General features: G+C 40.1%; 1 protein-coding gene across 8 annotated transcripts in view; it reads right to left on the reverse strand.

Annotated features, from left to right (window-relative positions):
- The window catches only part of limch1 (LIM and calponin homology domains 1), a 261,489-nt gene extending 236,102 nt beyond the window's left edge, over positions 1-25,387 (reverse strand). For 3 of the 8 annotated variants that reach the window (XM_008111641.3, XM_062981645.1, XM_062981642.1), the window contains exon 1: positions 25,068-25,387. In XM_008111641.3, the coding sequence (XP_008109848.2) occupies positions 25,068-25,151 (84 nt within the window). In that variant the 5' untranslated portion in view covers positions 25,152-25,387. The remainder of the gene's footprint in view (positions 1-25,067) is intronic. The other 5 variants (XM_062981646.1, XM_062981644.1, XM_062981650.1 and 2 more) reach the window with 3 other exon arrangements.
- Between the last annotated feature and the right edge of the window lie 649 nt (positions 25,388-26,036).

A 26,036-nucleotide genomic window follows, 5' to 3' on the forward strand; every position in this document is an offset into this window, starting at 1 on the left:
GACATTTTCAAACAAATGCATGAAATCTTCTTTATATATCAGTTTAGACCAGTGGTTCTCAACCTGTGAGTCCCCAGGTGTTTTGGCCTACAACTTCCCAGCCAGTTTACCAGCTGTTAGGATTTCTGGGAGTTGAAGACCAAAACATCTGGGGACCCACAGGTTGAAAACCACTGGTTTAGACTCATACCCACAATTATATGGAGTCAATTGAAATTTGTGATTAAGATAGTAACCGCTTTTCACTAGTAAAGACCTTGGCCTCTAGCAAATAAAGACTAATTAAACAAATACTTGGATGCTACCAAAATCATGAAGTTTTAAAATTGTATTAGGGTAAAATAAAGGCAACAAAATATCAGTTGGTATGAGCTAAACTGAAACATATCTACATATTCATTTTAAAAGTGAGAAATGACCGTTGACTGTATAATTTCAGTGTTTCAATCCTATTTATTTCTTGCACTCAAGGGGTGTCTTGGAAATCCTCCAGTACTTGACAGATGCTCATGTTACCATCGTCCCACAACAAACATATACAGAAAGTTGAACTTGTTTGGACAGGAGCTGCCATGTTGGACCAACGTCAATGCCAGAAGGAGGGCAAGGTCATCCGGGCAGATTAAGTGACCATGGCACAATCCACCTGGGAAAACCACAGCATCTCAAAAAAGAAAGTACCCTGGAAAGTGACCATATTAAGAAGGAAAGGATTATTTTCCTTTAGAGGTTTGGTTCATCTCCACTGGATGGTTATTTTCCACTGACATTTTCTAGCCACCTGCCCTTGTCTACAATCTTTAATGCAGTTTTTTCCTCCTGTTTACATTCTTAAGGGAAAACATGCACTAAACATAGGCATCATCAATATAATGGTTTTTTAAAATTATTATTCAACTTTACCCTATGGGTCTAGAATAAAGATACTGTGTCTACACAGAGACTTTTATTTTCAAAACTCAATTCCTATTTTTCTGGATTATCACAGGAGCACAGAAACCAGTAATTCACATACATAATGGGGGGACCCTAAAAACTACAAATAAAAATTCGATCACATACTTAAAACACAGCTTGGAAAAGTTACTTTTTCAAATTTTCACTCCAAGGCTCCATTACACCATTGAGTAAAAATATATTGCTGTTTATTTTTATTTATATTAATATATTAATATTCTTTGCTTCTTCTTTGAAAGAAGGGCAGGAGAAGGTTATTGAATAAACAAAAAGAAAATTACCGTACTGGGGCTGGTTTTTAACTCAATGTTTTGAGTCGTACTTTTTAAACTTTATATTCTTTTGGGAAGGCGTTATCCATTCTTTATCCTCAAAAATATTTTTTCTTCATACTGATAGGAAGCGAGAAATCTAGGAAATGCCCGAAACAGAACTGCAACAACTTCCTCCAATTCCTACAGTGTGTCAGAGAGCAGAAAGAGAAAACAGCAGCTTTATTCATGTCGGGATTTTGCAGTGTTGGTGCCAGTGTCTGAAAATAGAATCTTCCCAAAGTCACTTGTGACTCTATTGTCTAGGTCAGTTGTATGGCTAATCCTCCTCCCCCAGCCCAACTCAAATAACTTGCTGTGCTCCAGTGAGAATTATGCCGTTAAAGTCCCATTGAAGCCATTTAGGCTTAAGAGTGCTTAACTCTATGCTGGATTGTGGCCCATGATTCCAAGCTCAATAAACAAAGTTTTTCCATAGTGACCTGTAAACTTTGCAACAATTTCCAAAGAGGAAGCCATGTTGGACGGCTACAGGAAAAAGAAAATTGGTATGGGCCCAATTTTGATTGCCAACACCTGTTTAACGTACAATGGAAAACATCAAGGCTGCATATTAAAAAAAATCTATGCAAGGAGTAGTATTCATTCAAATATCTAATATTTATACCATGCTTTATCTCTCCTGAAGGAGACTCAGAGCCCATCCAGACAGCCCCTTTAATGTGGGACTTCCCACAACAAAAAGAAAGCTGTCCAGACGACATCTTCGGAAAACATGAATTAATTCACCACAAACCGAGAAAACCCTGGTTTGCGGTGAATTCATTTGTTAGTGAGTTTATTCTGCACCTTCCAGGAAGGCATGGGATAAACCCACTACTTCTGCTGTCTGGACTGCAGTCCAGACAGCAATCCCACCATTTTCTAGGCTATAATCACCCAGAAAACCATGAGGACACCTATCCCTTTCCCCAAAGCCCCCCAACCCCCTTTAAAAAGTAAAAAAAAAAAAACTTAGCAGGCCTCCATTACACTGTTCTTGCAGCTCTCCTGGAACATCAGGAAAGTTGCAGAAACACTGTAATGGAGGCCGGTAAGTTTTTTTTTATTTTTTAAAAGGGTTGGGGGCTTTTAGGGGGGAGGTTACAATGTAAGTTCTGGGAGAACATCTGGACAGGCACAGTAGAAACAATATTTTTCTCTTGAAGGATGAATTTACTCCTCATCTCATAAACAATAAATGTTCTTTAGTTCTTTGATTGTTCCACATACACAAATTGAGTCCTCTTCTTATATATAATGATTGTTCTTGTTTCTGTATTATGGATAGTAGACTGCAAAACCACAACCGGTTTCAACTCAAAAGAGTCTTCATCAGGTGAATTGTAGTCCTTTTTTTTCAGTTGGTTTTTTTTTTAGTTTTTTAAATGTGGATCCTATAGGGAACATATATAGCAGCTACCAGTTATTTACAATACATATAGTTACATGAGACATACACAATACACAACAAAGATAATATAAAAATCATACTCACAGAAAGATCTAAGTTTTAAACACGCATACTCTGCAAATAGTTTGATTCCAATGCGAGTATGAAGCTGAGTAACTAATTTCACTCTTAAATAGTAAGCACAATGGTCAGGTGGTTGTAAAGTAATGTAATTGCTGTTACTCCAGAGTCACATTTAAAGGAAGACTATCAATCTTTACAAGAAACAATCATAAGAGTTGGTATTGTTCAACCCCTTCGGATGTTCTGTTTGGAGTGTGAAAATCCAATAAGATTCACGCTGTAGGAGCTTCGTCTGGAAATCTATGCCTTTGGAGGGTGTGACAACTTCGAGAACCTGGACCCGAAGTGATTCAGGATTGTGTTTTAGATCTTCAAAATGTTTATAAAAAATCAAATCAGTAGAATGTTTCCTGATCTTACTTTTGTGTTCTATAACAATATCTGGTATTTACTTTTGAACCATTTTTAATGGATCGCACATCCCTAATAGTTACTAACATTGCAAATTCAAATGGTGGCAATAACACAGGCACAATCCATCCCCTTTCTCTCTGCTGATAAGCACAAAGAAAGGGGAATGTCAGAAATGTCCATCTGGACAGCAGACCTGGCCAAATCAGACCCAATCCAGCTGTCCAGACTGCCCCAATGCCATAGGATACTCTGTAGTTTCCAGCAAACTTCAGAATATTCGCCAACTTTGCTTAAGGCTGGGCAAAGTCGGAGAGTAGGCGAAAAACCCACTGGATGCCACTATGCATCATAAAAATTGCCAGCAGTCCATTTGGGAAAATCTGACACACAGACATTTTTCTGAGATGTTTCACTCATATCCAAAAGAAGACCTTTTCATTCTCCCACAACGTCCCAAGGCAGTGATATCCTTCACAGCCATGCCAACATCTAGTAAGATTGCCCCTACATGATCATAGTGCTTTCAACGAAGATCCCTTTTCTCCCATCACTTTCAAACTGATTATAAATAAACTCAGATTTTGTCTGTCAATGACAAGTAAACCTGCATCCAACTGGAAAAATTAATAGCATTATTCATACTGCTAAGAAAATTAAATGGATAAAAATCACACATGTAGAAAGTGTCCCTGTTACAGAAGCTAATAAGAAATATACAAATGATTTTTAGAGTACAAATTTTAATGAAATGTTATTAAAATATATTAAATAATATCTACACCATTGTTTTGATACATACAGCTAAAATGCTATTGAGCATTCTGTCTCAGGGTGCATCTGTGTCAAGTAAATACTTAATTTCCTTTTGCTGACCCACCTTAGGAAATGGAGGATGTTGTTGCAATTTTGTTTGGGGCGTTTCATAAATTTAAGTATTGGTTAACTTTTAAGCCTGACTTTATGAATGTTACATTGATCTCTTCACCTTGGATCTCTTCACCTTTTTTCTCTTCTTCTTCCTCATTGCCTGCTTGGAATCTATAGCATCTAACATTTTCACTCTACTAAACTATGGAAAGTGCTTTCTGAGCACCATAGTGCCAACACCAAGCCTTTTTCAGTGGTTTAAGCATCTTTGGACAATTACCTTAAACTTGTGAAAAGAATTAATGAAAACTTGATTTCCATCAGAAAAGCTAATTAAGAAAAATACATTTGTTGTCACAGGGGATGAGAGAGAAAGTTGAGACTATTGCTGCTATCCAGTTACGCAGCTGAAGCTATTCATCCTGCTAGGTATACTGATATTTAAACCAAAGTCTAATTTGTCTTTTAGTTTACAAAATCAATATTACTTAGTAGTAACTGAAACATTTATCTACATATACTTGTCTCGCTGAACTACAGATGTAGCCATATTGATTTACTAGCTCTCTTTGTAGAGATATAGATACAGTATATGAATTGTGTGTCAGACACTTGAAAATGTATGTACTGATTTTCAACATTTGCTGGGAGCATTGGATGGCTTATGTTATTGACAAGAATATTACAAGAGCTTAAAGAAAAGTTGGGAAGACTGAATTTAAATCTAAACAGAGACAAGACCATACAAACTGACCACAAACAATAAATTATCTTCAATCATAGCTTTCCACAAGCAATATGGGAACAATTAGTACACCTGACTATGGCTAAACCTGTAGTTCCGTGAGACAATGTGTATGTGGATAAAAGCTTGCAAGATTATTGGAAGATTAGTAAGAATCATGCTGAAGACTCAAATACTAAAAATATATTTATTTATTTCAGTGTTTATTATCAAGCATTGATTATTATTTACTAATTACTTACGGACTCTGCAATAGTCGGTGTAGTGGATGAACTGGGGGATACTGGGCTTAGCAATAAGGCATGTGAAACTCATCAAGATTATTGATGATCATAAATCGGACATGTCCCAACAGTGTGACGCTCCAGCAAAGAAGGAAAGCAATGTTTTAACCTGCATTAACAGAACCATGATTTCCAAGTCAAGGTAAGTCATAATTATTTTCTGCCCTAGTCAGATCTCATCTAGAGAGTTCTAGACACCAAATTTGAAGAACAATATGGAGAAGTTGGGACAGGTTCAGAGAAGAGCAACAAAGATGATACAGAGATATAGAGAGAACAAAACATATGAGAAGAGTATGAAGGAGTTGGGCATACTCAACTTGGTGAAAAGAAGACTAAGGGGTGGCATGACTTTCTTCTTTAAATATCTAAAGAGCTGCCAAAAAGAGGAGGGCACAGGTTTGTCCTCTGCTAGTCCAAAGAGTAGGAATGAATCTAGTGGTTTTAAGTTTCAAAATGGAAGGTCACAATTGAACATTAAAAGGGAACCTCTTGACAGTAAAAAGCAATTCGACAATGAAACCAATTACCTTGAGAGGTGGTGAGATCTTTTTCTCATTCATTTTCTACTGGAAATGATCTTCAGTGGTTCTCAACCTGTGGGTCCCCGGGTGTTTTGGCCTTCAACTCTCAGAAATCCGAACAGCTGGTAAACTGGCAGGGATTTCTGGGAGTTGTAGGCCAAAACAACTGGGGACCCATAGGTTGAGAACCACTGTTCTAGAATATAACCTGGAAGACAATCCAATAAAAACAATAATGATTTCCTGGTTCAGAGACCAAGGCATAAATGTAGATTTGGATAATTGGGAATACTTATGGAAAAAAGGATTTAAATTTTCAATAACGGGTTCTATCAGAGAAAACATGTATGAAATGTTCTACAGAAGTTATATAACTCATCAATTAATTGCTAAAATTGATAAATCCCAAAGGGGGGAATGTTGGAGATGCAAAATGCAGAAAGGCACCTTCTTCCATGTTTGGTGGACCTGTATGGCGGTAAAAAGGTTTTGGAAAAAGGCAACTAAAGAAACCAACAAAATGATTATTAAAAAGATTAAGAAAAACTGAGAAATGTGCTTATTGGGTTCGTTTCAGGAGAGAATTTGCCAAGAAGATGTAGTTATGTGGCAGCAAGAATTATTATAGCAAAATTTTGGAAGCGGGAAAAATAACTACTTATTAAGGACTGGAGAAGAAAATTAGTAGAAGAGAGTATAATGGGAGGAAACAAGGAAAAAATCACTAGAAAGTGAAGACTGGCCTTTGGGTATTTAAAAAAAACACAAAAATAGATTTTGAAATAGCTGAACGGGGGATTAATTTGTATAATGATAAGGACAGATTTTTGTTTGGTACTAGTTCCATATGGTGTGGTGCCATAAGTCATGGGTGGCGATTCAAAGGTGGGAATGGGGAAGTGGTGGACAAAGGAAATAATACTTGTATTTTGATTGTTGAATCTCAAAGATTGTATGTTTCTTCCTCCCCCCCCCCATATATCACAATAAAAATTTATACAAAAAAGGTGGGTTTATGTATGTGTGTGTGTGTGTGTGTGTGTGTGTGTGTGTGTATATATATATATATATATATATATATATATATATATATATATGTTTGTACCTGGATGAGGTTGGCCTGGGTGAGGGCAAACAAGCTGAGGCTTAATCCTGACAAGACAGAGGTCCTCCAGGTCAGTTGTATGTCTGATCAGGGGATAGGGTGGCAACCTGTGCTCGATGAGGTCGCACCTCCCCCTGAAGGCACAGGTCTGCAGCTTGGGGGTCCTACTGGACTCGGCACTGACGCTTGATGCTCAGGTGTCGGCGGTGGCTAGGAGGGCCTTTGCACAACTAAGACTCATGCGCCAGCTGTGACCATAGCTTGTGAAGTTGGATCTGGCCATGGTGGTCCATGCCTTAGTTACCTCCAGACTGGATTATTGCAATACACTCTTCGTGGGGCTGGCCCTGAAGACGGCCTGGAAACTACAACTGGTCCAGCGCTCGGCAGCCAGATTACTAACTGGAGCAAATTACATGGTGCAGTCCACCCCCCTGTTTAAGGAGCTCAATTGGCTGCCGTTTATCTTCCGAGCCCAATTCAAGGTTATTACCTACAAAGCCCTAAATGGTTTGGAACCCACCTACCTTCGTGACCACATTTCCCCCTATGAACCTGCACGGTCTCTCCGTTCATGGGGGGAGGCCTTCCTCTCGCTCCCGCCACCTTCACAATCGTGGTTGGTGGGGACAAGAGAGAGAGCCTTGTCCGTGGTGGTCCCCCGGCTCTGGAACTCACTCCCTAGAGAGATTAGGCAAGCCCCCATCCTTTTAATTTTTAGGAAGACCTTAAAAACTTGGCTCTGCCAACAAGCCTTTGGTAAATGATTTTCACCCCTGTAAGGCTTTGAAAGCAAAGCAAAAGGAAAACTAGATTGTTTATTATTGCCTTCAAGCTATTAAAAATGTGTTCTTATCAACTGGCAATGTTTCCAAATAATACAAACCTAACTGAAAGCCTTCCTTAGGTTAATAAGATCATAACAAAGTTCCAGCAACAAGGGTACAGCATGACAATAAAAGCAAGAATAGAAGGTGTGGTCTAACAATGCAAGCAGGAATTAATTAGGCGTCAAATGTAATTTTATTGCTGGTTTATCTTCCTATAAATCTGCAATACAAATAATTGTTTCCACAGATGCTCCTCTGGGTCATGTATTATTCTTGTTGAACAAGAAAACAAAAACTCTAATTCTGCCAGCATTAATGATCCAAACATTACGGGATGTGACATTAAATGATCTGAACCCAGCCTGCATTCAGAAGGACTCTCCCACATTAACTCTTGTAAGGCAAAAGCCTTGCTCAATTTTCTCTTGACTTGTAAGTAACATTTGTGGTTTGGGAAGTTCCTTGTCTGCAAGAGCACCCACTCCAACAAATTCATTTCCAGGAAAAGTCAGACCTTACTTAATTTTCTTTAAAAATAGGAGAAAAAATGAGTATGTTTTTAGTAAGATATTTTAGTTTATTCCCCGCTATGATTTGTGAAAGCCTCTTTTGAAGAACTTCTCATGTTCTAGAATGCATTCCATATTTATAATAACACATTGTGTGTTTCGGATATACTTTAAAATACTATATAAAAGACCTTAATGAATATGGGCCAAATCTATCCCTTTCACATATTGAATTATTTATTAAAAATATTTGAGTCTTCTCCATCCATGAACATAGCCAAAGCAATTAAAAATGTTAACAGTTAAAATACTATCAAAGAAACAGTTTAAAAATAAAACCAATAACTAAGCAGAGTTAAAACACAAGGGAAGAACAGATAAAAATGTAACAGAACTTGGAAATATCCTTTTTTTATCAACCACTTGTTAAAAGATCTGCCTTATTACAGTTTGTGAGTATGTGAAAGGGGTTGCTTCTGTCAGCAAAATAATACTATTACATCTGGATTAGTATAAATAGCAGAAGGAATAAACATGTCAAGGAAAACAAAATGAATAATAGTTATATAAGCCAACAAACTATTGGAATTAGGCATGTGAATAATTTTTATCTTCCTAGACAAAAAAATCATTTTGGGACACACTGAGGCATGTGTTGCTGGCAAGCACTCTGCCCCATAGAGGAGTACTGGTCAAACAACTGTAATGGAGATCTTAGCTTGAGTTGTTCAGGCATTTTTGAGTCACACAGAATGCTAGTAGTTTGCCATCATTTCAACCAAGCTATGTTTATCTGAGACCGTACGCTTGGCATTGTGTCGCTATCTATGGAGACCAGTGACCCTAAGTATTTAAATTGGTTGGCTTTCTTTAATGTTTGTCCATTAATTCGAGTTGTTTTTTCCAGTTTGGAGGCCACATTCCAGATATTATTTATTATTTATTTATAGTATTTATATTCCGCCCTTCTCACCCCAAAGGGGACTCTAGGCAGATCACAATGTACATATAAATGGCAAACATTCAATGCCATTAGGCAACCACATATAGATAGACACAGAGGCAATTTAACATTCCAGCTTCTGGATTCATGAGGGTATGCTAGATCCCGGCCACAGGGGGAGCTACTTGCTTCATTATCCACTATGGCACTGAGTAATTGATAGAGTACTTCCTCATCTTCCGCACACTGCTGGAGATTTTATGGCGTTGTAAATTAGTTAAATTAGCCTCCCCGCATAAGCGTTATCTAAATTCCTACTTGACAGATGCAACTGTCTTTTCGGCTGCATAGGTCAACAGCAAGCTGGACTATTAATGGTCAGGAGCTTACCCTGACCCGGGCTGGCTTCAAACTCATGACCTCTCAGTCAGTAGTGATTTATTGCAGCTGGCTACTAACCAGTTGCGCCACAGCCCGGTACAAAACTGATACTCTGTTTTGGGTATATTCCATTGAAGTCAATTTTCACTGAGTCTATCATTCCGTGTCTGCAGCTGTTGTTGGAAGGCTACACGTTTTTGGTGGCCAGGTGCTATGTCATCTGCATATAGAAGTGTCCAGGGATGCATAGTCTGCAAATCTGTATATATGTATAATGTATATATGAAAAAAAATTGTGTTTAGACTTGGGTCTAATCTCCAAAGGAATCTCACTGTGTATGTATCTGCAAATATAGGCACGCCAAAATCCAAAAAACACTTTTGACTCTGAGCATTTTGGATAAGGGATACTCAGCCTGTGCTCCAATATGTATTGCCATTTCCCAATGAACTAAAACATTCTACCACCTACATAGACAGATGTGGCTGCAGTTCACCAGGATCAACACACACCACCTTGCCAATTACAACTGAGAGCAGACTACACACTGGATGAGCAACAGACTGGTGGGTAGGAAGTTTAACTTGGAAAGGTGTCAACTTATCATGAAACACCAGGATCCACAACAGAGGGTTACAGAAATCTCCATCCCTACTCTCCATCTGTTGGGTCATGGCCCAAGTACATTACACGAGATTGGTGGTTTTACTTAAACAGCCCTCCTATGCGTCTGCAACGTTAATATATTTTTTTGGTGAAACTGAGATGCATTCATTGAAAGAAGATATATACAATCCTTTTAATAATGCAGGCTGCATCAATACAAAGGCTTAAGCGTGGGCGCATTGATCTTAAAGCCAGCTTGTTGCTAACATAAAAAGGAGCCTTTTCATGTATTGAGCAGGAAATTGCACATGTTGCTAAAACCATAAACAAAAACAGTCTGGTTGCACTTGTCACCCCTAACACAAACATGGAGTCTAAATGGGCAACCACATTCTGTATTACCAGTTTTCCAATGCAGATCTAATAAACAAATTAAAATAATGTCCTACCATTGAGGCAACATGCTGGCTTGATTCTACTGGAGCTTGATTCACAACCTAAAGGTGTCTTGTTGTAGCTGTTTTGCAGAGATATGACTACTCAAAAACTGAACTTATTACATCAAATTGTTACAATGTCAATGGGCAGAGGGAGAAAACAGTATCTGTCTCAAATCCCAGCAAAACCAAGTTTGCAAACTACAAGCTATATCTACATGTAATACAGTGCAAGAAAGGAAGCCAGACTAGATAAATCACAAAGAGTATAAGTATAATGTTCCCTCACTACTTCGCGGTTTACTTTTTGCGGATTCGCTGTTTTGCGGTCTTTCAATAACTCTAAAAGACTATTATAAATCATAAAAAATTACAATTTACAGCCTAAGGAAGGGAGGAAGGAGAAGCCAAAGGGAGAGAAAAGGAGTCCAAGTGGCAACAGGAGGAGAAGCAATTTATCAACACACAATTGGTTGACAAAGACTTAAAATAGTGTATAACTACTTAAATAATGTATAAATATTAAAATAAATATAGTGTCTCTACTTCGCGGATTTTTGCTTATGGCAGGCAGTCCTGGAACCTAACCCCAGCAATAAGTGAGGGAACACTGTATCCAGTTTGAATGGCTAAACTTCGCATTCAAGAAACAAACTCCTTAAGAATAAAATAAATGGGGTCGGAAAAGTGCTTCCTATAAGCCACATGTATTCCCCAAAGGATTTTTAAAAGTTAGTAGTTAGTTAGGCGATTCCTTATTGTCCGAGTATGATGGCATTCCAAGTGTAGTGTCTTGGCGGTGGGTATGTAGGTGACGGTAGAGCCCTATTCTTGAACCCCATGTTCTTACACAGTGAGGGCATCATTTCCAGGTGCAAGGCGGTTCCAGTCAGGGTTGGCTTGACGCACCTTCTTCGCATGTTTCTCCCTTTCACCCTCCATTCATGCCTCTTCAAATTCCACAGCACTGCTGGTCACAGCTGACCTCCAGCTAGAGTGCTCAAAGGTCAGGACTTACCAGTTCTCAGTGTCTATGCCACAGTTTTTAACGTTAGCTTTAAGCCCATTTTTAATCTCTTTTCCTGTCCACCAACATTACGTTTTCTGTTCTTGCGTTGGGACTATAGTAACTGCTTTGGGAGACAGTGATTGGGCGTTCAGAATCTGTGGATGAGGAGGGCTGGCTGAATTGCCTTCCAAAATCCTCTTGTGGAGGGCCCGGGGGGGGGGGGGGGTATGGACATTTAGCTGAAAAATAGTAGGGATACCACATTAGATTATTCCTGTGGCTCTTTCACAGATGCCAACCCTAAATATGCCATTCTGTGACTACACCCATCATACCTTCCAGATGGATTAAACTTGTACCTCTGCTTTTCACCAGATATGGTATTTCTTTGCAAGCTTTCTTCACACAATGTGTTGTCGAAGGCTTTCATGGCCAGAATCACAGGGTTGTTGTATGTCTTTCGGGCTGTGTGGCCATGTTCCAGAAGCATTCTCTCCTGACGTTTCGCCCACATCTATGGCAGGCATCCTCAGAGGTTGTGAGGTATGGTATCCATACCTCACAACCTCTGAGGATGCCTGCCATAGATGTGGGCGAAACGTCAGGAGAGAATGCTTCTGGAACATGGCCACACAGCCCGAAAGACATACAACAACCCTGTTTCTTCACACAGTTTGTTCATTTAAATGCCACCCAGTGTCCAGCCTGCTTCAGTTTCAAGGTGAATCCCATCAAAGCAATGCTGCCCCTCACTTAATCCTTGACTAGCCATAGGCCAATTTTCATATTTAGGATTATTCACAAAATACTCATAAAAAATGAGTATTTCAGGCCCAAAGCCACTGATCATATTCTGCCAAAACTTTAATCCCACAAAACCAGATTTCTAACCTCATTTCCAAATGGCAGTGAAATGTTTCCAATTGATTTTTTTTTTAAAAAATTGAGTATTTTCAGCCAACTGGATTCCCAAATTGCTAGTACTGTATTCTCATCTGTTTGCAATCTCTGCATCTGCCGAATACTGTTCTCTTTATTTGAAGCAATTAGGAATCCTCTGTTGCTTGCCCTCCACCCACATATTGCTACAAGACTGGATAGAAGCATAAGTAAGCAGCAACTTAAAATAGTTAAAATAAACAAATAGACATAATAGTACTCGTGTGTGAGCATATCAATAATATAAATAGTAGCTGCATGAAACAAATAATAGAATATTTTATATCCTAGAGGAATAGGTATTTTAATATTATTTGCCAAAGAGTCCTCTTATTGTAGTATGTCCTCTGAACATATTGTGATATCATCCACATGTGTAACAGATGAGAGACATAGTGCTTTGCTGCCATTTACCCAGGCCCTTAACAAAAAAAATATTGATAGGCCCCTTTTACACAGCTGTATAAAATTCACATTATTTTGCTTTGAACTGGATTATACGGCAGTGTAGACTGAAATAATACAGCTCAAATCAGATAATGTGAGTTTTCTAATTTGATAACCTGGATTATCTGGCAGTGTAGAAGGGGCCACAGATGTGTGCCATGGGAGAAGAAGACTGCTGTAATAAAATAAAGAGTTTACATGTATAGACTGAGAATAATTGTGCCCCACGCTAGCAAAAATCCAGATTATCATATCAGATAAGCAAAGGTAAAGGTTTTCCCCTGATATTAAGTCTAGTCGTGTCCGACTCTGGAGGTTGGTGCTCATCTCCATTTGTGACCCGAAGAGCCGGCGTTGTGCGTAGACGCCTCCTAAGTCATGTGGCCAGCATGACTGCATGAAGCACAGTTACATACCCGCTGGAGTACCTATTGATCTACTCACATTTGTATGTTTTGAAACTGCTAGGTTGGCAGAAGTTGGGGCTAACAGCGGGAGCTCATTCCGCTCCCTGGATTCGAACCGCCAACCTTTCAGTCAGCAAGTTCAGCAGCTCAGTGGTTTAATCCACTGTGCCATCAGGAGCTCCATCATAGCAGATAATACACATTATAATATTTGAACTGGATTATATGTGTCTACACTGCCATATTATCCAGTTCATAATCTGGATTATATATGGCAGTGTAGATGGGGCATATATCACTTAAATGTTTAGTTGATATTCTTCAAGTAAGCAACTCTTGTGGAACCATAACATGCACGAAACACTGCAGTGTTGAGAACGAAGAGAACTAGGGTAGTAAATTGTAATGACATGACAACAGCATATCTGGCTAAGACTTATCATACAACATGATGTCTCCCCCATTTTTCCATTGCATTTTCAATGTTACTGAATTGAGACAGGCCTGTTAATAGCTTTAATATCCCGGTTATTGTTTACAGTGCAATTGTTTTATTCTGCTGCAGTTTCAGTATCCCAGCAGTCATGAGGTGCAAGTGGGTATGAGTTTCCCCTTCTTCCCCTCTCTATCCTGACACAGGGTTAAGTCACTCAATTTCTGATGTTTTCACAAAGAGGACATTATGATATACAGGAAAAAAAATGTCTGGCCACAATTGCACAATTGTGCTGCCAAAGTGGATCAAAATTTGCAATTATGGCAGCGCCTTTCATTTACAAGAAATGGTATAATTGCAGCATAGGAAAATGGAAAAAGGTTAAACAACATGCATGTACTAAATAGAGAAGACATGGGTAGAAGGGTAGGATCAAGCTGCACCATACTGGAGATATGATGTGAAAGTGGTCGTTTCCATGTTGATATGTTTCTGTGTGCTTAAATAACATGATTGCTGCAAGACAACAAGCTGGTGTGATAAAGCCCTAAGAAAATGCCATATCCCAAAAAGAATACAGGAAGATACATGGCTTAATACAAGGAAGCAACAAAATCAGTTCCTATATTAAACAGGTTGTTCAGAAAAGCCTTTGAACATAATTACTTGCCAAAGGCTACCTAGCAGATCTGCGTTTGAACTCCAACTTGGCTCCAGGATCCACTCCAATTGAACCATTCTTGTAGATGCAGCAAACAGTTCTATATATATACTAATAAAGACAGACAGCTCGTGTGCAATGGTTATTACATTAATATCTATTTTAAGGCGAGTCCAGTACAGCCAACTATTATGTTTCATCTCGCATTGCACAAATCAGGGTGGGCAGCGGCATGCAAATCCTTAAGGAGTACTTGACATTTTGAAATCTTGATTCAACCCACACTCTACTTTTTTTAAAGTAATGTCTCTCTGGTCATGCAAATCTGTACATAATATAGCACAGAAACAAAACTCTAGATACCCTTACATTTTCTAATTCCCACTCCTAAAACCAGCTTTGAACAATATATTTTGTTGTCATCTTTGTCAAATCACATATAGTTCATAGTTCATGCATAATAGTAAGTCAGCTTTGCTATAAAGTCTGTCTTACTGCTAGTACAGGATACTCACTCACTTCTATTTGGGTTTGCCTACTAGCAGGAGAGATTAAATAATTTAGGAAAATGACAGTGCTGGTTGGCTTAGCGTTATAGCCATACCAGGTTTAGTAGCCTGTTACTTTCCTAACAAGCCAGAATCCATGATTGGGTTTTGTTCTAGGCTTCTGCTAACATGGATTGTTAGTAGATTGGCAATCCAGGTACAGTAGAGTCTCACTTATCCAACATAAACGAGCTGGCAGAACGTTGGATAAGTGAAAATGTTGGATATTAAGGAGGGATTAAGGAAAAGCCTATTAAATGTCAAATTATGTTATGAATTTACAAATTAAGCACCAAAACATCATGTTTTACAACAAATCAACAGAAAAAGCAGTTCAATACATGGTAGCGTTATGTAGTAATTACTGTATCCACGAATTTAGCATCAAAACATCACAATGTATTGAAAACATTGACTACAAAAATATTGACTACTAAAAGGCAGTTGCATTGGATAATACAGAACGTTGGATAAGCGAAGGTTGGATAAGGGAGACTCTACTATATCTCCAGTGTGGACATGACATTGCACAAACAGTACCAGAGATTTCTAGATTTAAGTCAGAATTCACTGCAATACCATTCTATGGACTCCAGAACAGACTAACAACTTCAATCACACATAATATGAAATCATGACTTATGGTATTATGAGACCTCACAATTTCCAGGAGAACCATGAAGAGAAGATCAGAAGTTTTTCCTTCGGTATTATATTAAGCAGAGCGACCTGTTGCGATGTCTGACTCCAGACAAACTCTTTCTGCAACTCGTTTATTTTTTTTAAAGGAAGCTGTCCAAATCAGGTTTAAACTTAATGGGCTTAATTTATACACAAAATAAAAGTGAAAATATGTGTGTGCATGTCTGGGGTGTCCACTTACACAGACAAGCTCCTGCCTCCACAAACAGCTATAGCTCCGACTACTCAGGAGGCACCAATGACCCTCCCTCCAATGACATTACAGGTGATAGTGAGCGCCATGAAAATGTCCAAGAGCCCTGCCAACATCCTCCACAAACACAATACTGCCCACAACCCAAGTGAATGCTTTAATAAGGGGACAATTTCATCCTAAATTTTATGTGTTTCCTCCACTACAGACATCCCAGTGTTTCTTACTCTCTCCATTGGTGTGGAATTTGAATGACCCCACCCACGGTCTCTCCCTTGACTCTTTCCTATTCTTTTCTATGGCACACAGAAAACAGAGGAATTGATCAGCAACTGAACATACTAGAGAGATTTTGAGATAATTCACCATGATTTATAGGAATTGTAGGTATTTGAATGTATAGTTCACCTGCAATCTAAGAGCACTCTGAACTCCACCAATGATGGACCTGGAACTAACTTGGCACACAGAACCCTCATGACCAACGAACAATACTGGAGGTCTCTGGAAGGATTTATAGAAGTTGTAGTTCACCTACATCCAGAGAGCACTGTGAACCCAAACACATATGGATCTGGACCAAACTTGGGACACATACCTGAAATGCTGAAATTTGATTACAGGAGGGGTCTGAGGGGAACTAATCTTTCTTTCTGGGAGTTGTAGTTCACCCACAACCAGATAAAGTGTGACCTCCACTGATGATGGACCTGGACCACACTTGGCACACAGAACCCGCATGACTAACTCAACCTACTGGAGGGGTTTGAGGGGACGGACTCACCATAGTGAGAATTGTAGTTTACACTACAGCCAGAGAGCACACTGAACCTCACCCATGATGCATGAGCAAACTTGCCCAACAGAACAAACTTTAAGTACTGGTGGTTTTTCGGGGTTAACCTGGCATGATGTGAGGTGTAGTTCACCCACAACCTTATGCATTTTGTACAATTTAAAAAAATGACTTTTTCAAATAACCGGGGCAATGCCAGGTACCCAAGCTAGTATTTAAATAGAAGCACATGTAGCTGTGAGATAGATTCCCATGCAAATAAGATGTCAACTGTAGTGCTTTGCAGACTTACTTGTAAGTAAATCCAGCTCAACATACTGAAGCCAGTCAAGAGCGAAGGAATTGTTCAAAGACTGTAAATCACACTCACTATCTCTTATCAGGCGATGATAAAAGAAGCAGTCATGCTGTAGGGAAAAAACATCCCCCCTCCCACATTTTTAAAGATATGGTTGGCAAGTGCCTTAAATAAATTACATAATAAACTCTATTATCTATCAAAAATATTTACTTGGGTATAACAAATCCAGGGGACCTGAATGGAAACTATGTACAAAGGCATATACCTACTAGAAGACATTGAGACCAAACCAAATATAGCTAAACATGTGTTTTCCCCATTCACATATACACAGGAGAATATTTAGAGTGTGTTTATTTTTTTTAGGTTAATTTTTTTAACCTAAAAAGCTTGTGTGGGAACTTTCTTCCATTTCACTATCTTGAGCTCCACTGCTCCAGCCACTTTTCTCCAAGTGCGACCAGTATTGGAATAGAGCCAGACGGTGAGAAAAGTAACTAGATCAGTAACAGTATGGAGAGGAAACGTGTGGGTGAGCTGCTATCACTTATACACTCCTTTTGAGGATGTAAATAATATGTAACCAAGCGACCATATAACAACACAACAACCCCCCCCCCCCCCAAATAGCAAGAAACTAATATTAACATTTATTACCATTTTTAAATGTGTAAATTGCCCAGCAGACTTTTTTGTGGGTTGAAAGCAGACTCCCCAATACTTTTCTAAATATGGATAAATAAATGCAGTGGAAGTGTGGCTAAGAAGGCTTTCCTTGCTTGAGACCAGAATTATCAGAATCCTTCTCAAGCCTGATATAGACAAAGAGCTTATTCTCTTCTTGAACTCACATGGGAGAGATGCAATATAAAACAAAATGCCAAACCAAGCACTACACAAGCATCCATATGACACAGAAAGGGTTGCATTCTACTTGAAGAAAACAGCCTCACATTGGATCACAGAAACCTGTCTTGAAAGCCTTCTAGTCGAAATTGCAGAGTTTGCATGAGGTTAATAAAATAATAGTGTTGGAAGAGACCGCATGGGCCATCTAGTCCAACCCCAGGCCATGCAGGAAAAACACAACCAAAGTACCCAAAGTACAGAAGTAGGCAGTTTGAAATTTGCCTAATAAGAATATAATAGACTAACTTTATTCAGTCAATCAATCTTTATTATGGTCCAAAGACCCAATTTGCTCAGCGGAAAAAGTGCGCAGCAGATTCATAAACGGATAAGACCACTCAAACACAGATAAGACCTCTTATCTCATCTGGGTTATGACATGGCACTTAAATCTATTAAACAAAGACTGTGGGACATCGCCTTCTGTGTGCTGCATTCTCGCTCATGTTTTTGGTTTTTTTTTGTACCCCAAGCATATATTATGCTGGGACTCTTCATGAAGCAAATTATCTTAAGAACTTGACCGTGGCCAAATATTGCTGCCTATTCTCCAAGGCAAGGGGCAATGTGTTCCCATCCAAAGTGCTTTGAGGCAGATTTGCAAGAGTCCCATACAGTGCTAGACTTTGCCCATGTAATAACCAGGATGTTGAATGTATGTATAACTTTATTGTCATGGTACATCGTACAAGAAAATTAAATGCTATTCCCAATACACATTATATATGCAGAATTACAAAAACAAATCACCCATCCTTCCACATTCTAATCACTACTGTACAAACTCTAATGCCACATCAGTGATAAATGTAAGTTTAAGGCATACAGCCTACAGAAAGGATTCCAACAGTAGGCTATTATGACAACAGATGGTGTTGTTAACTGACATCAAGCTGGATTTGATCGCATGAAGGAAAGACCCCCCTCCCCCGCCCCCAAGTCACCCTGTCATCAGGTCTTGTAAACTCAGGGCCATGGCTTCCTTGACGGAATTCACCCATCTGTAATACAATAATACAGGATATCTGAAGGACTGTATCTCCTTCTAGGAACCTAGCAGACAAGTGGTTCTCTACCTGTGGGTCCCCAGGTGTTTTGGCCTACAACTCCCAAAAATCCCAACCAGTTTACCAGCTATTAGGATTTCTGGGAGTTGAAGGCCAAAACATCTGGGGACCCACAGGTTGAGAACCACTGTAATAGGCACTTATGATGTACTTGGGAGGGCCTTCTCACTGTCCCACCACCCGCCCAAGTGCACTTGGTGGGTACACAGGAGAGGGCCCTTTTTGGGGCTGCTCCTAGACTGTGGAACTCCCTCCCAAGGGAGATCAGGATGGCCACATCCCTCCTGGCCTTCCGCAAGCAGGTCAAGACAGTCTTCTGCCAGCAGGCATCTAGGGAAGGGGAAGGGGTAGGCTTTGGAGAGGTGTGGATGGGATTGGGGATGGGGTTGTGAATTTTAATGGCTATTTTTAAGTGTATTTGTTGCTTAATCTGTTTTTATCACACTGTTACTATTTAAGTGTTTTTAACTTTTGTATTGTGCTTTGTAAACTTGACTGAAGTGTGGGATTGTTCGCTAACTTAAGTCCCCATGGGGAGAAAGATAGGGAATAAATAAAGTTAATACAGTAGAGTCTCACTTATCCAAGCTAAACGGGCCGGCAGAAGCTTGGATAAGCAAATATCTTGGATAATAAGGAGGGATTAAGGAAAAGCCTATTAAACACCAAATTAGGTTATGATTTTACAAATTAAGCACCAAAACATCATGTTATAAAACAAATTTTACAGAAAAGGTAGTTCAATATGCAGTAATGTTATGTTGTAATTACTGTATTTATGAATTTAGCCCCAAAATATCACGATATATTGAAAACATTGACTACAAAAATTGCTTGGATAAGCCAGAAACTTGGATAAGCGAGGCTTGGATAAGTGAGACTCTACTGTAATAATAATAATACTCCTGACCTCACGATCGTGTTAAAACACAAAGTATGGATTGTCGATGTCGCAATCCCAGGTGACGGAAGGATTGAGGAGAAACAACTGGAAAAGTTGACACGATATGAGAATTTAAAGATCAAACTACAAAGACTCTGGCACAAGCCAGTCAAGGTGGTCCCAGTGGTGATTGGCACACTGGGTGCAATGCCTAAAGGCCTTTGCCTGCACTTAAACACAATCGACGCTGACAAAATGACCATGTGTCAGCTGCAGAAGGCCACCTTACTGGGATCTGCTCGCATTATTTGCCGATACATCACACAGTCCTAGGCACTTGGGAAGTGTCCGACGTGTGATCCAATTCAACAGCCAGCAGAGTGTCTGCTGTGGACTCATCTTGTTGTGAAGATAATAATAATAATAATAATAATAATAATAATAATAATAATAATAATAATAATGTGTTGTCGAAGGCTTTCATGGCCAGAATCCCAGGCTTTTAGTGTGTTTTCCGGGCTGTATGGCCATGTTCCAGAAGTATTCTCTCCTAGAGGGTGGGGGGGGGAAACTCTTGTCCATTCACACTGGCCTCTAACAGACAGGAGTTCTTTCCCCCACATTGGACCTTCCACAGATATATAAACCTTCCTTGCTTAGTTTCTCCATATACCTCACAACCTCTGAGGATGACTGCCATAGATGTGGGCAAAACATCAGGAGAGAATACTTCTGGAACATGGCCATACAGCCTGGAAAACACACAACAACCCAATAATAATAATGATGATGATGATGTCCAAAATAGGACAATCTCAGTTCAGTCATCTTGGCTTCTAAAGAGAATATATGGATGCCTGAAATATCAAAGTGGATAATCTTAGTATGCCTGTATGAGAAGGAGTTCAACTCCAACAGGTGGAAGGACATCAAGGACAAAGGCTGCTATTGTATTAAAGATCTGTATGACATAAATGGTCAACTGATCCCCATAAGTAGGATAACAGAAAAAAAGGAAATAAAAACTGGATAAAAGTATATAATAAACAAACAGGGGAAATATGAAGAATGTATAAGCAAAGAAAGTAAGCTGGAGAGTATATTTATAACAGGACAGAAATCAGAGACAGGATTAGAAGGAACAATATATAAATTGATGATAAAATATGATGAATATATAGTAAGAACACTACAAAATAAATGGAAGAAAGGAGACCCCCTCACAAAACAAACAATAGAGGAAATAAGGAAGGGAGTTAAGAAAATTAAAATGGAAAAGTATAAAAGAGTTAGAAAAAAATGTATTTGGAAATGGTACAGGACATGAGCTCAATTCTCAAATATGGGAATAAGCTCAACATGTTGGCATTGTAGAGCAAATGAAAGGTGGTATGCCCACATGTGGTGGGAATGCCCAAAGAAAATAATTTTCTAGAGAAAGATAGTAAAGAAAATGGAGAAACTATTTAAAATACCAATTCAGGTAAATATGGATTTTATGATAATGAGGAGCTTGACTCCAACTGGTGGAAGGACAGGAAGGACAAAAGCTTTAAAGATCTGTATGACATAAATGATCAAATGGTCCCCATAAATAGGATAATAGAAAAGTGGTAAATAAAAACTGGATCAAAGTATTAGGCCTATATAATAAACTTAAACAGGGTAAATATGGGGAATGTATAGGTAAAAAAAGTAAGCTGCCTAAGCAAGGCTGCCTAAATAATAGGGAACAATAAGATGAATGTAAAAAAACAGGATTTATTGAAAGTAATGATCCTAGCAGGAAAGGTAGTAATAGCATGGGGGTGGAGATGAAAAAAATGGAATTTGGAAAATTATAACAATTACCTGTTTGATCAAGTCAGATCGGACAATACAGCATGTATAGTTTTTCCATATACACCTCACAACCTCTGAGGATGCCTGCCATAGATGTGGGCAAAACATCAGGAGAGAATACTTCTGGAACATGGCCATACAGCCCGGAAAACACAGGAAAAAAACAAAAGAGAAATTGGTGGCTTATATGGAAGAAGTGGTGAGGCTAATATAGATATTGTACAAGATTAAGAAAATTGTTTTCATGGTTAAAGATAAAAAATACAGAGGAAAATGTGGTAGGGAGATGGTGAAAGGTGAAGGGAGGGCAGGGGAGATAACAAAGGTGAAAAGAATGAATTTTATAAAAAGGTGAATAGATAGATAATATAGAAATACTTCAATATTTACCATGATTGGTTATGTTATTATTGGTTTATTCTGCTCTATGTAATTTAATGTATTGTATTTTATTGAATTATTTATATTGTGAGCCGTCCCGAGTCCCTTTGGGAGATGAGGAGGGATATAAATAAGGATTGTTATTGTTGTTGTTGTTGTTATCAATGTGTACACACAGTAGATGTTTATTACCTATTCACTGTTTGTGCTATTATATACTCCAAATTTCTTAAAAAGCAAAATAAAAAAGAACCCGAGTGTTTGTCTTTTTTGGCCCTTTAGGGTCCCTTATGTGTTTAGGCACCCTTGCTTTGGCAGGAAAGTATGTTTTGCTCTCACCTTTGATGTCCCATCTCTCCTCATTTGTTCTGATTCTCCTGTGTGCAGGAAACTTTGGGCCCTTCCAGACAGGCCCTATATCCCAGAATCTGATCCCAGGTTTTCTGTTTATCCCAGATGATCTGACAGTGGAGACTCATATAATCAGGTCTAAACCAGAAAACCAGGGATCAGATCCTGGGATATAGGGCCTGTCATGAAGAACCCTTTGATGGCAGTGTTGTGGGCCTTTTTCCTTCCCAGGTGTGTAGATGCTTTTACCTTTTTCTGTGTTTTGTTGTTTCTAGGCATTGAATGTTTGCCTTTGTGTTTCTGTATGCTGGAATCCGCCCTAAGTCCCCTGGGGAGATAGGGCGGAATACAAATAAAGTATTATTATTATTATTATGTGTTGTCGAATGCGAAGCATTCTCTCTTGACATTTCGCCCACATCTATGGCAGGCGTCCTCAGAGGTGTGAGATCTGTTGGAAACTAGGGACATGAAGTATGTATATCTCTTGTCTGTTAGAGGCAAGTGTGAACGTAACAACTGATCACCTTGATTAGCATTGAAAAGCCTTGCAGATTCAAAGCATGGCTGCTTCCTGCCTGAGGGAATCCTTTGTTGGGAGGTGTTAACTGGGCCTGATTGTTTCATGTCTGAAATTCCCTGTTTTCAGAGTGTTGTTCTTTATTTATTGTCTTGTTTTTAAATTAAAACCGGTTACCAATATTTAAAAAACTCTAAAATCAAGACAGTAAATTTTTAAAAAATCAGCACTCTGAAAAAAGGGGAATTCCAGACATGAAAAAATCGGGGCTCGCTAACACCTCCCAGCAAAGGATTCCCTCAGACAGGAAGCAGCCAGGCTTTGAAGTTGCAAGGCTATGCAATGCTAATCAAGCTGGCTAATTGCTACATTTACACTTGCCTCAGACAGAAAAGCATTCTTCCTCCCACCCTGGACTTTCCACAGATGTATAAACCCCACTTGCCTAGTTTCTAATAGAAATCACATCTCTGAGGATGCCAGCCATAGATGTGGGTGGAATGTCAGGAGAGAATGCTTCCGGGACATGATCAGACAGCCCAGAAAACTCACAGCAACCCAGTGATTCTAGCCATGAAAGCCTTCAACAACACAAAATATTATTATTATTATTATATTATTAAGATCCAAAGGAGCAGGATGTGAAAATAGTTCACATCCCTGGATCCCACCCTAGGTTTTCTGTGTTAAACTGGATTATATGAATCTGCAATGCTGGATAAACAGAAAATTTGGGATTGGATCCTGGGATCATGTTTATTAAGTTTGCTATTTTACCTGTATAGGTTAATGTTAGATTTTATAATTGCACATGTTTTTGTTCATTTGATGTGTTTTCATTGTTACTGTTTTTATCTGGGCTCGACCCTTGTAAGCTGCCCGAGTCCCTTTGGGGAGATGGAGGTGGGGTATAAAAATAAAGTTGTTGTTATTATTATTATTTTCTTATGACACAGCAAACAAGATAGATATGCTGGATTTCGTTTCACAAAATCACAAGTCGAACACTTCCCAAGTGTCTAGGACTGTGTGATGTATTTTCGGATGATGCGTGCAAATCCCAGTAGGGTGGCCTTTTGCAGTTGGCAGATCGTAATTTTGTCAAAGTCTATTGTTTCCAAATGCCGGCTGAGATCTTTTGGCACGGCACCCAGTGTGCCCATCACCACCGGGACAACCTGCACTGGTTACTGCCAGAGTCTTTGAAGTTCAATCTTGAGGTCCTGATAGCGGCTGAGTTTTTCCTGTTGTATTATTATTATTATTATTATTTTACTATGACACAGCAAACAAGATAGATATTCTGGATTTCGCATTATTATTATTATTATTATTATTATTATTATTATTATTATTATTATTATTATATAGGTCCTGTCTGGAAGGGCCCTAAGTGGCATATAAACTTTGGCAAGCTGGGCATTCCTTCTGTATGCTACGGCAGGCAGAAAAGCAAATCATGGGCCAGTAGAGCAACATGACAAGGAGGCAAAGCGAGAGGGCCCTTGCACACAGCCATATAACCCAGAATATCAAGGCTCACAGAAAATCCCACAATATCTGCTTTGAACTGGGTTATTGGAATCCACACTGCCAGATATTCCAACTCAAAGCAGAAAATGTGGGATTTTATTCAGCTGCGTGGAAGGAGCCAGAGAGAGGACCCAGAATATCCAGGCAGAAAATCCCACCTTATCAGCTTTGAACTGGAATATATAGCAGTGGACTCAAATAGCCCAGTTCAAAGCAGCTATTGTGGGATTTTCTGCCTGGATGTCCTGGGATATAGGGCTGTGTGGAAGGGCCCAGAGAAGGCTGCGAATCCCAGGTACTTTTGCTGTTTCAGAGTCCAAAAGCAAGAGCCGCAGAAACTAAGGCTGTCTCTCTCTCTCTCTCTCTATGGGCCATCCATCCCCACGTGGACCAGGTTCATTGTCCCTCCTCCTCCCGCACTTGAACCTGCCAGAATGCGAGCCTTTCCTAGGTTCTTTCCTTGCCGACGATCTCCCGTTGCATTTCATTCCGAGAGAGAGAGAAGGAAGCAAATGCGATTAAGGGCTTAAACGGGAGGGCTGAAGAGGAGGAGGAGGGAAAGGGAGACGTCTCCCTCCTGGCTCCCTCCAGTATCCGATGCCACTGGTTTAACCTGCTCCTGCTTGTGCTATTCTGCGGCAGCAAAGGAGGGAGGACGCTGCCTCCTCCGACCGAGGCTGCCAAATCCAGGCGCTGCAGAGGGAAGGCAAGCAAGAGAGAAAGATACACGCGCAGCTCCCCTTGGGTTTACCTCGATCCATTGCTGAGCTTCGGCCAAGGCTGGCTCCGGGCGGGGGGCGTCCTCGGCCAGGTCTACAGCCGGCGGGCTGGCCATTGGCGAAGCTCCTTCCCTGCGATGGCGGATGCCGCAGCAGCCCAAGGGGAGAAGCCCAAGGCGGCGAGAGCAGGAGGAGGAGGAGGAGGCAGCCCCGCCGGGCGGGCATGCGGTCCCTTCTCCGCCGAGGTCCCAGCCTCCTCCTCCCTCTCGTCCCCTCCCGCCTCTCTTGCAACGGGAGCCGAGCCGACCTGAGCGGCCGGCTAAAAATACAGCGCTGGAGAGAGAATGGGAGGGAGGCAGAGGGAGGCTTTGGCCCCTGCAAATGCCCAGCCGCTCCCGCCCACCGCCCTTGCAGAGCCAATGGGAGGCCGCCAGGATGGGGGGGCTCCCTCTCCCCAGTCTAACCCCCTTTCTGCAAGCAGATGGGGCAAACACTTGCCCTGCCTTGCCACGCACAAGCATGCCTGCCTCTCCTTGGCAATAGAGGTATGTGTCTCCAACTCACACACCTCTATTGCCAAGTAAACAGTGGGTCAAACCTTTCTGCTGGCAGGACTGATGACTTTCTGGGGGGGGGGGGGGGCTTGAGGGGCTTCAGCCCTCCCTGAAATTCTCAGGGTGGTCCATAAGAAGGCCTTACTGGTACATGGCACGTGGAACGTGTTTATTCATATCATGATCTGATCACCATGCTCAATATATCCCATCTTTATTATTTATTTATTTCCAGCATTTATATCCCACCCTTCTCACCTGAAGGGACTCAGGGCGGCTTACAACACTTGGCAAAATTCAATGCCTACAACATGATGAAAAATCAAAAACAGTAAAAGGTAATGGTAAAGGTTTCCCCTGACGTTAAGTCCCGTCATGTCTGACTCCGGGGGTTGGTGCTCATCTCCATTTCTAAGCCAAAGAGCCGGCGTTGTCCGTAGACACCTC

Source organism: Anolis carolinensis, chromosome 5, assembly GCF_035594765.1.
Source record: "Anolis carolinensis isolate JA03-04 chromosome 5, rAnoCar3.1.pri, whole genome shotgun sequence".
In the NCBI taxonomy this organism is placed as follows: Eukaryota; Metazoa; Chordata; class Lepidosauria; order Squamata; family Dactyloidae; genus Anolis; species Anolis carolinensis.